This window comes from Salvelinus alpinus, chromosome 25 (genome assembly GCF_045679555.1).
Source record: "Salvelinus alpinus chromosome 25, SLU_Salpinus.1, whole genome shotgun sequence".
Classification (NCBI taxonomy): Eukaryota; Metazoa; Chordata; class Actinopteri; order Salmoniformes; family Salmonidae; genus Salvelinus; species Salvelinus alpinus.
In genome coordinates this window covers 12,261,386-12,277,812 of record NC_092110.1, presented here as the reverse complement: position 1 = coordinate 12,277,812, position 16,427 = coordinate 12,261,386, and the positions used below count along the sequence as shown (strand labels likewise).

At 41.6% G+C, this 16,427-nt stretch overlaps 1 protein-coding gene across 10 annotated transcripts in view; it reads left to right on the top strand.

Moving 5' to 3' along the window:
* Positions 1-16,427, top strand: part of LOC139553371 (ral GTPase-activating protein subunit alpha-1-like) — an 84,029-nt gene that overhangs the window by 16,462 nt on the left and 51,140 nt on the right. For 9 of the 10 annotated variants that reach the window (XM_071365634.1, XM_071365632.1, XM_071365633.1 and 6 more), the window contains exons 2-13: positions 5,137-5,247; positions 5,338-5,387; positions 6,625-6,682; positions 7,235-7,278; positions 7,510-7,687; positions 7,896-8,011; positions 11,884-12,022; positions 12,480-12,694; positions 13,142-13,399; positions 15,418-15,600; positions 15,835-15,906; positions 16,051-16,199. In XM_071365634.1, the coding sequence (XP_071221735.1) occupies positions 5,137-5,247; positions 5,338-5,387; positions 6,625-6,682; positions 7,235-7,278; positions 7,510-7,687; positions 7,896-8,011; positions 11,884-12,022; positions 12,480-12,694; positions 13,142-13,399; positions 15,418-15,600; positions 15,835-15,906; positions 16,051-16,199 (1,573 nt within the window). The remainder of the gene's footprint in view (positions 1-5,136; positions 5,248-5,337; positions 5,388-6,624; positions 6,683-7,234; positions 7,279-7,509; positions 7,688-7,895; positions 8,012-11,883; positions 12,023-12,479; positions 12,695-13,141; positions 13,400-15,417; positions 15,601-15,834; positions 15,907-16,050; positions 16,200-16,427) is intronic. The other variant, XM_071365628.1, reaches the window with a different exon arrangement.

The following is a 16,427-nucleotide window of genomic DNA, read 5'->3' as shown; positions in this document are numbered from 1 at the left end:
TTAACTAGTCCAACGCAATAACGACCTGCCTCTCTCATTGCACTCCACAAGGAGACTGCCTGTTACGCGAATGCAGTAAGCCAAGGTAAGTTGCTAGCTAGCATTAAACTTATCTTATAAAAAACAATCAATCATAACCACTAGTTAACTACACATGGTTGATGATATTACTAGATATTATCTAGCGTGTCCTGCGTTGCATATAATCTGACTGAGCATACAAGTATCTCAGTATCTGACTGAGCGGTGGTAGGCAGAAGCAGGCGCGTAAACATTCATTCAAACAGCACTTTCGTGCGTTTTGCCAGCAGCTCTTCGTTGTGCGTCAAGCATTGCGCTGTTTATGACTTCAAGCCTATCAACTCCCGAGATGAGACTGGTGTAACTGAAGTCAAATGGCTAGCTAGTTAGCGCGTGCTAATAGCGTTTCAAACGTCACTCGCTCTGAGCCTTCTAGTAGTTGTTCCCCATGGATAACGCTGCTTCGATGGTGGCTGTTGTCGTTGTGTTGCTGGTTTGAGCCCAGGTAGGGGCGAGGAGAGGGACGGAAGCTATACTGTTACACTTGCAATACTAAAGTGCCTATAAGAACATCCAATAGTCAAAGGTTAATGAAATACAAATGGTATAGAGGGAAATAGTCCAATAATTCCTATAATAACTACAACCTAAAACTTCTTACCTGGGAATATTGAAGACTCGTGTTAAAAGGAACCACCAGCTTTCATATGTTCTCATGTTCTGAGCAAGGAACTGAAACGTTAGCTTTCTCATATTGCACTTTTACTTCTCCAACACTTTGTTTTTGCATTATTTAAACCAAATTGAACATGTTTCAGTATTTATTTGAGGCTAAATTTATTTTATTGATGTATTATATTAAGTTAAAATAAGTGTTCATTCAGTAATGTTGTAATTGTCAGTATTACAAATAAATTTTTAAAAAATCGACCGATTTAATCGGTATCGGCTTTTTTGGTCCTCCAATAATCGGTATCGGCGTTGAAAAATCATAATGGGTCGAACTCTAGTTCAGAGTCTGTCCCATCAGTTATGTGAGATATGCGCCATATCCCTTAGAGGTCAGAGAAGAGCTCTTGGAGCCTGTTGATGTGTCTGTGCGTGTGGCACCAGTGAGACCGTTTCCAGAATTTGTCCTCAAGAAAAATTGGTTATCAACTCCTGAATGACGTTTGCACATTATATGAGAAGGGAAGGCAACACTCACTGTGTGGCTTTTAATAGTATTTTTCTAATTATTCAGACGAGGAAAAAATGACTGTTGGAAATATTTTACAAAAGGTTAGCTAAATCACACATCCTCTCTTCCTGATTTGTCCATCCTCTCCTCTCTGGGTCTGTTCAGGATTACAGGGGTAAATCATGTCATGGGGGATTTAAAAGCCTCTTTGCTGAGATTCTCCAGTGTTCAGTAAGACTGGAAAGGAAGGGAGGACGGATGCTTCCATGTGTCTCCCTATTCCTGTAGTGTTTTCCCACTGGCAAGCTTCTCAACACTGTCCTGGCAACGTCCTCCAGAAGACCCTCCCTGGCTGATTAGTGTGTCAATTCATTTTGGATAGGCAGCAGGCAGATCCTCAAGGCTAATTCGTTGTTATACTGACCATCTGACACTCAGCCAGGGGTCAGAAGCCTCTGAGCTTCTCTCCCTATGATCTGTGTGTATGTGTGTCAGGGTTTCCGTTAGCAAAATGTGGCACCGGACATTTGACCGACAGCATTTTAATTTACTGGACATTTTGAGAAATGTACCTGACCCCATATGCATTGGGTGCGTAACCAGATTACCGCATCCACCAACTGTACTCAGATAATGTCAGAAATCACATTTAGGTTATAGTAATTCATATTAACAGAACATGCAAGTCAAGGATGCAACAATGTGCGGTCCGTCTTACCGAATTCTGATGCGCACTTTGAAGGTAATAGAATAACTGTCCACATGAACTTTTTCTCAGCCAACAAGATGAGTAACAAACAGAAAAATAAGTAGCTTCTGTCAATGTACTATCCCCCATAGTAGAAAAGTGTACCTATTCTATTGGTCAGCTTGTCGAGAAAGAAATTCCAAATAGACTCTGGGACAGTTGTGGGGCGATAGCCTAGATCCCAAAAGCGTACAACCAGTAGGCCTAGGCTACATAAAGAAAAGTTAAAAAGCGACGAGTCGGATGCAAAAGATTGGAACATTTAGCTTAAAATGTTGATCAACTATTATTTCTTCACATAAGCGCAGCAATGCGCACAAGGCAGTAGGCTTTGCGTGAATGTTTGTTCCATAATGCAATTAATGGGAAAAAACAGGTGTCAAAGTGCACGGCACATGCCAGCGGTTTCCTGTGACAGAGATGAAAAGATCCGATAGTCATTTAGAAAGAAGTGAGATCCAATATGCAACAACTAGCATGGGTTGCTAATATGACTAGGATTGTGCATTTGGCTACTGGATGGTAAAATAATTGCCTCCATGGAAATGGTCTGATTTTGGCTAGGCTACTTTGAAGCAAAGTAAGAAATGCCTCATATGTAGTAAAACGTTCAGGTTTCAAACAATTAAAATAGAGGTCGACTGATTAATCTGAATGGCCGATTTTAATTAGGGCCGATTTCAAGTTTTCATAACAATCAGAAATTGGTAATTTTGGATGCCAATTTATTTTTAAACATGTTTTATTTAATTTTTTGTACACCTTTATTTAACTAGGCAAGTCAGTTAAGAACACATTCTTATTTTCAATGACGGCCTAGGTACAGTGGGTTAACTGCCTTGTTCAGGGGCAGAACGACAGATTTTTACCTTGTCAGCTCAGGGATTCAATCTTGCAACCTTAGGGTTAACTAGTCCAACGCTCTAACCACCTGCCTCACGAGAAGCCCGCCTTTTACGCGAATGCAGTAAGAAGCCAAGGTAAGTTGCTAGCTAGCATTAAACTTATCTTATAAAAAACAATCAATCAAAACAATCAATCAATCACAATCATAATCACTATCACAACACATGGTTGATGATATTACTAGTTTATCTAGCGTGTCCTGCGTTGCATATAATCGATGATGTGCGCATTCGTGAAAAAGGACTGTCGTTGCGCCAACGTGTACCTAACCATAAACATCAATGCCTTTCTTAAAATCAATACACAGAAGTATGTATTTTTAAACCTGCATATTTAGCTAAAAGAAATCCAGGTTAGCAGGCAATATTAACCAGGTGAAATTGTGTCACTTCTCTTGCGTTCATTGCACGCAGAGTCAGGGTATATGCAACAGTTTGGGCCGCCTGGCTCATTGCGAACTAATTTGCCAGAATTTTACGTAAATATAACCTTACATTGAAGGTTGTGCAATGTAACAGGAATATTTAGACTTATAGATTCCACCCGTTAGATAAAATACGTAACGGTTCCGTATTTCATTGAAAGAATAAATGTTTTGTTTTCGAGATGATAGTTTCCGGATTCGACCATATTAATGACCTAAGGCTCGTATTTCTGTGTGTTATGTTATAATTAAGTCTGTGATTTAATAGAGCAGTCTGACTGAGCGATGGTACGCAACGGCAGGCTCGTAAGCATTCATTCAAACAGCACTTTCGTGCGTTTTGCAGCAGCTCTTCGCAATGCTTCAAGCATTGCGCTGTTTATGACTTCAAGCCTATCAACTCCTGAGATTAGGCTGGTGTAACCGATGTGAAATGGCTAGCTAGTTAGCAGGGTGCGCGCTAATAGCGTTTCAATCGGTGACGTCACTCGCTCTGAGACTTGGAGTAGTTGTTCCCCTTGCTCTGCATGGGTAACGCTGGGTGGCTGTTGGCGACGTGTTCCTGGTTCGAGCCAAGGTAGCGGCGAGGAGAGGGACGGAAGCTATACTGTTACACTGGCAATACTAAAGTGCCTATAAGAACATCCAATAGTCAAATGTATATGAAATACAAATCGTATAGAGAGAAATAGTCCTATAATTCCTATAATAACTACAACCTAAAACTTCTTACCTGGGAATATTGAAGACTCATGTTAAAAGGAACCACCAGCTTTCATATGTTCTCATGTTCTGAGCAAGGAACTTAAACGTTAGCTTTCTTACATGGCACGTATTGCACTTTTACTTTCTTCTCCAACACTTTGTTTTTGCATTATTTAAACCAAATTGAACATGTTTCATTATTTATTTGAGGCTAAATTGATTTCATTGATGTATTATATTAAGTTAAAATAAGTTCATTCAGTAATGTTGTGATTGTCATTATTACAAATAAATTTAAAAAACATCATAATCGGTCGACCTCTAAATTAAATACATGTTTTCAAAATGGGTACTGCCTCCAGCTCATTGCAAAGTGTTTTGTGACGCACTAATGAAGCCTGCCTTCCGTTCCCTGTGCATTTGCTGTTTAAAATGCTGCAGCAGCAGCACTCGCGCTGTCTGACAGATCTGTATGCCGTACAAATGTGATAAATAGCCTACATAGAGAATATGTAGTCTACAGACACGGCAATTTAATTCCCCCAAATTATTCAAATGAACCTATAGACTGATAAGCATGACCAGTCAAATGTATTTCCATCAATGAATAGGCCATAAAAATATTAGTTTGCTATTTAATGTTTTTCTTCTTCTCTCGGACAATTGGCTGGCGGAAATTTTATATATCTGCTTTTCTATAAAAACATATTGTCCAAAAGCCAGCTGTTACCGGTTAACGGAAACCCTGATGTGCGTGTGCCCACTCAGCCAGGACAGTGCCAGGGGTCCGGTGCCTCTGAGTGTTCACCCCTATTATCACCGTCTGTGTGTGTCACATGAGACCATAAACACTCGTCGGTCAGTCGGAATTCTCCGAGCCTTGGCTTAAGATGTCAAGGTCACATTGCTAAGTGTTTGTCCACCACTACCGTTGTTGTGGAAGTGTTGTGTTCTTTATTTGGTTAATAGCCCCTCGAGGCGGATAGCTCTGAAGTAATTGATAACGGGCGGGAAAATGGCTGAGAATAAGCAGTGACTGGCTGACTCCACTTCGAAGTACAGTTACAGCTACAGTAGGGCCATAAGCTTGTTCTGACCATGTGACCTGACCCCTCTCCCTCTCTCTCGCTCTTTCTCTCACTCTCTCTGCAGAAAATGCTGAGTCGGGGGATCTGAAGCACTTCTTTGACCAGTACTACTCTCACATCTACTATGTGTTCTTTGAGAACTTTGTCACCATTGAAGTCAGTCTCAAACAAAAAGGTGAGAATACAAGGTCAAGAATACTCTGGTTGGTTGGCCTGACACAGGTATTGTTTCAGTCACTTCCTCACATTCACTTCTCTTTTGTAGGTCACAAATCGCAAAGGGAAGAACTTGACTCCATTCTATTCATATTTGAGGTAAGACTGTTACTTCTGAAATATTGAGGGGTTGTTTTAAATGTCACAATTCTTGAGTGATGGCATCTGACTTGATTGGTCGATAATGCACAGAATTCCTAGAAAGTAGAATGGAGTAGGTGTAACGGAGGGTTAGCCTAAGCAGTTAGTGTGTAGGCTACTGTAAATCAGAGATTAGGGTGCTTCTGAATGTTTTCTAAAGTTGGCTTGTTAACTCCTCAATCCCCATGTGTGAAATATCCCCCAGACCTTGAGTGTGGAGCCATTGAAACACACACACACAGGCATATGCCTGGCCACGGGATGTTATTAGACTGGAGGCTACATTCACTGAGGCCTCAAGGCTTGTAGCAAGATGTTCTGTTTAGATTTCAAGGATCTACATGATCCCACATCTCACACTTTGACAATAAGTATTTAAGATGACTTAGGCACGTGTGTGATATTTATGGACACATGCGTTGAACTGAGAGGCTGGTTTTTGGTCCAAACAGCTAATGGCCTTTTATCAGTTGACATGGGGTGTGAACGAGTCATGTGGCATTACATCTTCATAGTCTACTTACAGGGAGGGCCAAGTCCACATGCTGCAGTTGAGCTTGCAAGTAAGCATTTCACTGTGCTGTTTTACACCTGCTCTATCATGTGCACGTGACAAATAAACTTTGAAACCTCACAACTAAGATCACTGCCAATTCCCTGAGAGAATTGAGTGTCAGAGTGACAGGGCTTAAGTACATTTACATTGTAGTCTTTTAGCAGACGCTCTTATCCAGAGCGATTTACAGGAGGAATTGGGGTTAAGTGCCTTGCTCAAGGGCACATCAGCAGATTTGTCCCCTAGTCGGCTCGGGGATTCGAACCAGCGACCTATCAGTTACTGTTCTGGCCTCTTAACCGTTAGGCTGCCTGTTTCGGGTGTTGAAATGTGTGGGATTAGTCAAACTATTGTAATGTAGGTTTATGTTCACCCCTCCCTTGTCTTTCAAAGATGTCCATGGGAAGGTGTGTCTTCAACTCACCTCTCCCAGGTTGCCTCATGGTCTTCTTCTTGAGATATCTACCGCTTAGCTGGTTACCTCATCCATGACAGAGAGGCGAGGCGTCTGACAGACTACTTGGATAATTGCCCATATATTCCACAACGAAGATAGATTATTTTGTTTCAACACGGTAGTAATACCGACACTGGCTTAAATACCGTTTCTGACTGTTGTAATTTATGTTCTGTTTACAGAAGATTCTGCAACTCCTACCAGAGCGAATACACGGACGATGGCAGTTCCACAGCATAGGTACATTTATACTAGGCCCTTGTACATGTTGTGCCATTGTGAGTGTGGACGTCTTTGTCAGCTACCGGTAAGTGTTCACGTTTGTGGGAGTGCGAGTGTGTTTTATATTTTTTTGGGTCTCTAGATTTTTACCTCATCAGACATTTGGTCCCATCATGTGTTTGAAATCAGGTTAAGCCAGTTACATGGGTATCGGGCCCACACACTCCTCCCTTGCCAATGTCTCTTAGTTCTGGTTGTAGCTAATTGATTTCCTACATGATTTGTAACAAACATGCGTTTGGAGTGAGAACAGAAGGAGAGTAGAGCGCAGCGCTGCCCTCTCCTCACCCCTCCACTAGGTGGTCTCTCCTTTTCCACTGCACTGAGACCACTGTGCAGTTGGATACAAAGGCCACCCAGAGAAAGACAGAGAATGCCATGGACCTGGGGATGAGGGTGTCCTAGGTCTGACCGAGTACTCTGACATGTGCTGTAGTACTGGGGGGGTGGGGGGGGGGGGCTTGCTGGTTATTCATATTCTGGTTAATATGAATTGTTCTCCCCTCACAGGCCTCATCCTAAAGAAGCTGTTGCACACTGGGAACTCTTTAAAGGTATATCATATTGGTCCTTCACTCGTCAGTAGCATCGCCAGTAGCCAACTTGCCTCTGATTAATGTACAACTTTTGTTTTTGTAATAGTCTTCCTGTTTTTCTGTTCTCTTCCTATTTTGCAATGGTGTTAACTGCTGTGTGCATTTGGTAATGGTATGCTCATAGAAATAGACTGACTAGAGTCGATTTCTATGAGAATGTCCCTGACTCTCTCTCTTTCTCCCCTGTAGATCCGAAGGGAGGGTGTGCGTCTGTTCCTGCTATGGATGCAGGCCCTGCAGGGTAACGCACTGAGAGAGCAACTATGGATATTTGCCTGTCTGATCCCTGGCTTCCCATCCCCTCAGTCAGAGCTGGGACCCCGTACCCTGGACAACCTGGTGAACCCTCCTCTCAGCTTTCAGGAGAGTCAGTATTAATGCTTTGTTTCTAAACCTGTCATGTTATTAGGAAGAAGCTTGAGGGCAACCCAACAAATATTTCATATTCAAACTGATATGGCCAATTTCAAATTTAATAGTCATACAGGTACCAAATTATTGAACACATAACTGTGGGTGTACCGCTCAAGGTGCTGATTCTGCTGCTTTTGTTCCTTTCTCTTCTATTCCTTCAGCTCAAGTGACTCCAGAAGAGATCAGTCCCCTGGTTCCTCCACAGTCAGGGGATAAGGGCCAGGAAGACCTCACAGGATACTTTCTAGAGGCTCTTCTGAAATACATGGTAAACCAGGTACTCTTCCCTTTATTACTAACACTGCTAACATGCTTGGCGTGGATGCAGCATTACCTACTACCTACCGGCAAGCCTTTTGACATGGCCTTCTGTCTGTTTGCAAGTGCAAATGACGGTAACCCCCTGAAAAGTGGCTTACATCATTTTAAATAAGCTTGTGTAACGGAGTTAAGAACGGCCCACTTTACTGCTAGCTTGAAATGTTGCGGATGGAGCCATCCAATCAGTACCGTTTTGGGTGGCTCAACCCATTACAACGTTGTCAAGGAGCACGGTCACGTGTGTTGCGAAGCAGAGGATCACTGGTTCAAGCTCAGTTTGGGGAGGTTGGACAGTGGAATAAGCTAAGCTGTTAGCAACACACTGACCCCCATTACATTTTGCATCTGCATGCTTTCGCTGCAGTGTACTGTACACTGACACACACTCACTGAGCTAATGGCTGTGCTGCTTTCTCTCTCCGTGGCTTTCCCAGACAAAGCCTCCTCTCCCTGCTTGTCTCTTGTCCTGTCTATTATTCTTTGTTAACAGTAGTCTCTTGTTGTTGTGTTGAGGGTGTTCTCATGAAACCAGTTGTAACCATGGCAGTAGCAAATAGTGTTAGAAAACCATGATGCATCTGCAACAATCAACTATCATTCTGAAGGCTAAGATGCTTAGTTTATGGTACAGTGTCTTATTTTAAATACACCTCAATTTTGTACATTTCCACCTCAAATTCTCATTACCGAAATGCGTCCAGATTAAATTCTGCAGTTATTTTATAAAATGTTACTTTCGAAAAACACAATGTTGCTGTGGTTTGTCCATAAATCATACAAATTGTATACTAGTTGAAGTTTACATTAAACTATAATTTTTAAGTAAAAAAAGTCTGGTCATATTTCTCAATACCGTAACACTTTTTCAAGTTGCTTTATTTTTTTAAATAAAGTTTTATCCATGATGCATCTTCTAGAGAAGTAGTCCTTAGATGAGCACAAGTTAATGCAATTTCTTCACTTATATGCCTCCAGAATTATTATCTTATTCTCAAACACCCACTTGGGGAAAAACTTAGAGAACCATTACCTTACCAACATGGAGGCATGAATGGGCTTTTGTAATGTGGTCAACTGTTTGCTGACTGATAATGGCTGTCTCCTATTACTTTCAGATTGAGCTAAGGGTCTCTCATTACCGAAACACAACTTTCTCATTACTGGATAATTTTTAGGTCCATTTCGGTAATACAAACCTTCATTTCGGTAATGATAATAAGCTAAATCTAGTAAGATATAATCAGTGGGTGTGCTGTGCTGGTAACTTCAATTATTTACTAGGACCACTGCTTACACCTATTGTATAGATTTTTTTGTAAAAAATAATTTGATTGGTTGTCAATAAATATGGGTATATAAAACCACAATCTAGAGTTTGTGTTTTCAGCAAAGAGCAACCCCACCATTTAAAAATAACATCTGTACACAAGCTATTATAACAGAAGAGATTCACAAAAGGTTGTGGTAATAAGAGAAATGGCAAAATACATTTTAAATATACACTGAACAAAAATATAAACACAACATGCAACAATTTCAAAGATTTTACTGAGTTACAGTTCATATATATAGTCAATATAAATACATTCATTAGGCCCTAATGAATGTATTCAGACCCCTTGACTTTTTCCACATTATTCTAAAATGGATTAAATATTTTTTTCCTCTTCAATCTACACATAATACCCCATAATGACAAATCATAAACCCGGAAATATCACATTTATATAAGTATTCAAGCCCTTTACTCAGTACTTTGTTGAAGCACCTTTGGCAGTGATTACAGCCTTGAGTCTTCTTGGGTATGATGCTACAAACTTGACACACCTGTATTTGGGGAGTTTCTCACATTCTTCTCTGCAGATCCTCTCAAGCTCTGTCTGATTGGATGGGGAGCATTGCTGCACAGCTATTTTCAGGTCTCCAGAGACGTTAGATTGGGTTCAAGTCCAGGCTCCGACTAAGCCACTCAAGGACATTCAGAAACTTATCCCAAAGCCACTCCTGCGTTGTCTTGACTGTGTGCTTAGGGTTGTTGTCCTGTTGGAAGGTGAAACTTCTCCTCAGTCTGAGGTCCTGAGTGCTCTGGAGCAGGTTTTCATCAAGGATCTCTCTGTACTTTGCTCCGTTTTTATCTTTCCCTTGGTCCTGACTAGTCTCCCAGTCCCTGCCGCTGAGAAACATCCCCACAGCATGGTGCTGCCACTACCATGCTTCACCGTAGGGATGATGCCAGATTTTCTCCAGACGTGACACTTGGCATTCAGGCCAAAGAGTTCAATCTTGGTTTCATCTGACTAGAGAATCTTGAATCTCATGGTCTGAGTTTTTTTTAGGTGCCTTTTAGCAAACTCCAAGCGGGCTGTCATGTGCCTTTTACTGAGGAGTGGCTTCCGTCTGGCCACTCTACCATTTAGGTCTGATTGGTGGAGTGCTGCAGAGATGGTTGTCCTTCTGGAAGGTCTTCCCTTCTCCACAGAGGAACTCTGGAGCTCCGTCAGAGTGACCATCGGGTTCTTGGTCACCTCCCTGACCAAGGCCCTTCCCTGATAGCTCAGTTTGGCCGGGCAGCCAGCTCTAGGAAGAGTCTTGGTGGTTCCAATCTTCTTCCATTTAAGAATGATGGAGGCCACTGTGTTCCTGGGGACCATCAATGCTGCAGACATTTTTTGTTAACCTTCCCCAGATCTGTGCCTCGACACAATCCTGTCTCGGAGCACTACGGACAATTCCTTTTGACCTCTTTGTTTTTGCTCTGGCATGCGCTATCAACTGTGGGACCTTATCGGCTGGTGTGTGCCTTTCCAAATCATGTCCAATCAATTGAATTTACCACAGGTGGACTCTAATCAAGTTGTAGAAACATCAAGGATGATCATTGGAAACAGGATGCACCTGAGCTCAATTTCGAGTCTCTTAGCAAAGGGTCTGAATACTTATGTAGATAAGGTATTTCTGTTTCTTATTTTGAAATAATTTGCGAAGATTTCTAAAAAAACTTTTTTTGCTTTGTCATTTTGGGGTGCTGTGTGTAGATTGAAGAAATGTTTGTCTTTAATCCATTTTAGAATTAGTCTATAATGTAACAAAATGTGGAAAAAGTCACGGGGTCTAAATACTTACCGAATGCACTGTATGGATTTCACATGACTGGGCCTGGAAGGGCATAGACCTACCCGCTGGGGAGCCAGGCCCACCCGCTGGGGAGACAGGCCCAGCCAGTCACAAAGTTTTCCCCACAAAAGGGCTTTATTACAGACAGAAATACTCCTCAGTATACTGTGTGACAACTGCACATTTTAGTGGCCTTTTATTGTCCCCATCACAAGATGCACCTGTGTAATGATCATGCTGTTTAATCAGCTTCTTGATATTCCCCACCTGTCAGGTGGATGGATTATCTTGTCAAAGGTGAAATACTCACTAACAGGGATGTAAACAAATTTGTTTACAAAATTTGAGAGAAATAATATGGACCAACACTACATGTTTCATTTATATTTTTGTTCAGTATATTTGTTTAACTCAGGCTTTTTCATTAGGTGAGCAATGTTAAAAATATTAGAAATTGATTCGGATAACTTTTTGGGACTTCAAAAACTGTTGTGGTAATGATAATTTTGGCGTCGGTAGTTGTAGAAATTGTTGTAAAATGCATAATATCTGATCAGTAAACATAACAATAGTTATGAATTCGATAAATACAGATCGTGATCCACGAGGTATTATGGTAAGATTTTTTAAATTTTAGTATTTATTTAGTATTATTTTTTGTTGTCAAGTACCAATTTCATGAGAATCACCCTGTTGTTGTCTTACACCCTGCAGGCCAAAAGTCTGGAGTGGAAGTGCAAAGACAACCACGAGAAGGGCTTCGCATTCCTGTTTGGAAACTTCAAGAAATATTACCTGCCGCACATATTCCCTAACTTTTCCAAGGAGACCAGTTTGTACCATCCCATACTGGGTGAGGAGAACATCTGAATTAGTATGAGATAAACAAACAGAAACTGATTTTTAGCTGAATTTTTTGTTTTGCATTATACTATAGTGGTGCAGTGTGCATAGAAGTCAATTGATACCCTTTTTGACACTACTGAGCCGTGTTATACATACATTTTTCGACGTTGCTCGTCCTAATACTTCTATATTTCTTCATTCTTTTCATTTTAGCTTTATGTGTTGTGTATTGTTAGATATGACTGCACCGTTGGAGCTAGGAACACAAGCATTTCGCTACACCCGCAATAACATGTGCTAAATATGTGTATGCGACCAATACAATTTGATATGACCATATGCTTAAACCATGCTGGTAAGAAAATATCAGAGCCAGCACAGTACGGGTAGCACAATGGTGTGAGAAGGGGATTAGCGTTACATCCTTATTCTCTATTCACCCTCTCTGTCTGTCCCCCCTCCAGAGGTTCCATCAATGAGACCAAAGCCTTACTACAGTGTGGTGAAGAAAGACCCAGAGACCAACGAGGCAGTGTACTGCACTAAGGAGAGCCTCCTCAATGCCCGGGTCATCTTCATCCGCTGGCTGGTGTCCTTCTGGCTGGAGCCACGCTCCAACACTGGAACACACATCCCTGGGGTGGACGGAGAGAGGGAGAGTGTGCCAAAGAACATCCAGGTAAGCGCCATATACACACCCGAGGAGAGTTCACCAGGGTTAGCACAATGTATAGTATCTAGGTACATGGATGGAACTTTTGGGCACATGGCAGCCGGGCTACTGGACAACAATTTCTACTAGCCCGGGTCCAAAATTTGTGCCATGCGATATTTTCCATTCCTCTCTAGTTATCATAGAGAGAGTGTGCCAAAAAAACATCTATGTAGGTCATGCAGGCATCATCACACCTGAGGGAAGGTAAGAGGTATGAAGAGTTAGCATAATTATATCTTCACATTAAACACAGGCTCTGGGACAGCTTTTGAGTTGTGATATTGCTCGGTCTGTGAGTTATACTAGTGAATCTCCAACACATGCATTGTGTTACATATATATATTTGCCAGGCCTTATCGAAGCTGTAACGGTGGTCACTAATGATTTGTGTTTCTCTGGTTGTCTCCCAGAGGGCAGCAGCTGGGCTGGCAGGGCGGGGACATGGGCTGGGGGATGACTTGGGCACCAGGGCAGACAGCCTGGATGGAGGAATAGGGTGTGAGCAGGAGCAGTCCCACTCCAACACCTCCACCCTGACAGAGAGGGAGCCCAGCTCCTCCAGCCTGTGTAGTATGGATGAGGAGCACCTCACTGACATGGAGGTTGTGAGAAGAGTCCTCTGTTCCTCCAGGACCAATGTCAACTTCATCACTGAGATTTTCCGACAGGTACAGCACACTTACTCATACAGTACATTGTGTTTGGCTGGTGCTGTTTGTAATAAATACATTTTAGTCCTTGGGATCAATACATTTCTACTACTACTACTGGGTCATTCCACAAAATCCCCCTTTGGTCCCTTGTTATATTTTAAGTAGAAATTGTGCACCAATATTGAATTGTAAAAGCCTGTTATATTAAAGCTACACTATGCCGAAATTGCTCCGACCATTTCCTTGTTGCTAAAATTGTAATTGTTCCCCTAATTTCAGATTACGTGACAGTCAGTCTAGAGAATCATTGTACCATCTAAACCGCTGTGAAATATATTTCCCAAAACCAAAAATGTATTTTCAGCTGTTTGAAGCTGGTGTACTAAACTGAAAGTAAAAGACACAAAAAATGTATTTATGAACGGGAAGCATAGGAATAGCGCACAGAACAGATTTACTGCTTCTTAGACCTGCTTTCAATGCGAACGACAGATCTATAACTCACATTTCCATGTGAATTTGGTCATGTCACCCAAAAAGTTACAGATGTTGCAGCTTTAAATGAAGTGCCCTTTAATATGAACCACATGGAAAATTCAGTAAGTCAGATTTCTTTATATGAATGAGGACTTGCGAAAGTGACAAAATTCAGCAGTTTGACATGTACCTCTGTGCCCTTTCTGTGACTTCTAGAAAGGTTTTAAGATACTTAACCCCCAAATTTCTTAATGTTCACGATCATTAGCTAGGTTTCATGCGACTATTCTAAAATCTGAATAAAGAAAATATGCGCATTTTCCCACCAGTGGTTTGTTTCCAAAATAAATCTGTACGTGATTACGTAGTGCACACAATGTACTTTTCTGCTTAAGTTTTCATCTACCAAATAAAATAGTTTTGTCAATCTGCGTATAGCAAATGTGCCTGCTTTGGTCTTGGTATGTGCGCTCTAGCCAACAGCTCGCAGATGGAGTGCGAGAATGCTGTGCAGGTAGGCTTGTCTCCATAATTAGATTATTATGGTGTTTTATTTGTCAAACGTCAGTCAAGCATGTCACCAGAATCAGACCCTCAATATTTTTTTGGAAAGGAGCATCAAGATCACTGTGCACTTTCACCACACTGTGAAGTTCATCATAAATTATTTATTCTGTAGCCTAATAAACTGCATGGTTTCCCAAGTTGTAGTGGGAGGACCACACACCATATCGCGTGACTCCAAGTTTACTTCAATACGATGGTTTTTATATCAATATTTGCGCATGAAGGTGTTTCCACCGCCATTTCTCACTTAATCATTTTACAGATACAAAAAGATACCACCATGTCGAACGAACAAATTATCTGCCAGCATTTATACAATTGTACCCAAACTTTCTTTTTTCGGTATGACTTTATTCGCATAAAAACTGGATGGAAACGAGGTTAGTGGAAAGCCCTTGTTTGTTGCTTTGACAAAGTCATTTCTAAAGATTTATTTCATGTGATTAGTACTTCATTGTAGGGTAAAAAAAAACTGTCCCTCATTTTAAGGTCACGTGAACTGATTTATTATTCTTTTTTTATGTTTTCAAAAAAACATTGAACATTAATAGTCAAATCAAAGTGTAAAAGCAGTTTAGCTGGTTCTACTCTTTGTTTTTTTCTTGATGTTTTGTGGTGGAAAACTGAGTGGGTCGAGCATAACGCGTCAACTCTATTACTCATAGATAGACAGGCTAGAAATGTATATAAAAAAAGACAACTATTGTGAAGCTTGCATTCAATTGCCCCTCCCTGTTGCACACAAGCTTCCTTTCCATGTCACAAGGAGATTTGTGGCAGATTTAAGATGAAATTGCCATCCCTGTTACTTTATTTGGCACTTAATAGGCACTTATTATATTTATTTATTTATTTAACCTCCTTGAGATTGGAAAACATGTTTTTTTAAATAAGTTGAATGTGCTGTTCATGCTCCACAGAGAGCCGCTAGGATAAACAAGTCTGCTCCATTTGAATCCAGCACAGTGACGTTGTTGTATTGTCCTCAGGCCTTCCTGTTGCCAATGTGTGAGGCTGCAGCCATGAGGAAGGTGGTGCGGGTGTACCAGGAGTGGTTTGCCCAGGAGGACAAGCCTTTGTTTATGAGGGAGCCGGAGGAGGAGAGGATATTTTCCACCGCCGGAGAGGTTAACCTGGAGCCTGTACCCCAGCAGGGCCCAGAGAAGGAAGAGGTGAGGGCTGGAGCTAGGGCTATGGGTGGGTGAGGATAGATGCACCAGGGGCCTATTCATTAGGGCATACTAAAGACAAAAATGAGTCTAGGTAGTCACTCATGTTTCAGTCCGTTTTCTTACGTTTGGTAATGAACACGACCCTCAAGACAGAAGTAGACAGGCTACATCATGTCTTCATGGTCTCTCAGTCTAACATATGTTGTGTATTTGCGCTTCTTTCTGTGTCCTCAGAGGGTGAATAAAGTGTCTGAGAAAGAGCTGCTGGAGTACAGTGTGCATGCAGGTGTTCAGCCCACTCTACAGGTATATTCTATTGGCCAACTCACACATTATGCACAATAGGCAACCATATTAAGTAATTATGTAACAATCACTAACTTCCATACGGTACTGTCCAGTTCAGTGCCTTTCTTCAACACTGTCATCTCCCTCCCTCTTCCACCCCAGGTGTTTGTCACCAACTCGGCCAATGTGTTTCTGCTGGAACCAGCCAATGAGCTGAAGATGCTGCTAGAGGAACATGTTGACATGTGCAAGAGAGTCCTTAACATCTACCGTAGCCTGGTCATGCATGAAACCATGGACCAGAAGACATGGTATAGCACAACACTAACTGAGCAGCCCATGGATTTTAATGAGGAAGCATAGCATACATTTACAGCCAGACCCAATTTGTTCCCCACAACTCCCATTAGCCCTAACCCTTCAATGTTTGCAGATCTGAAGGGTCTGGATAGGTATAAGCAGTGTAGTGGGGGAGCTTAAATGTTTTTCCTTATACCTACAGAAGGGTTAGGGCCAAGGTGGAGATGTAGGGCCTTTCT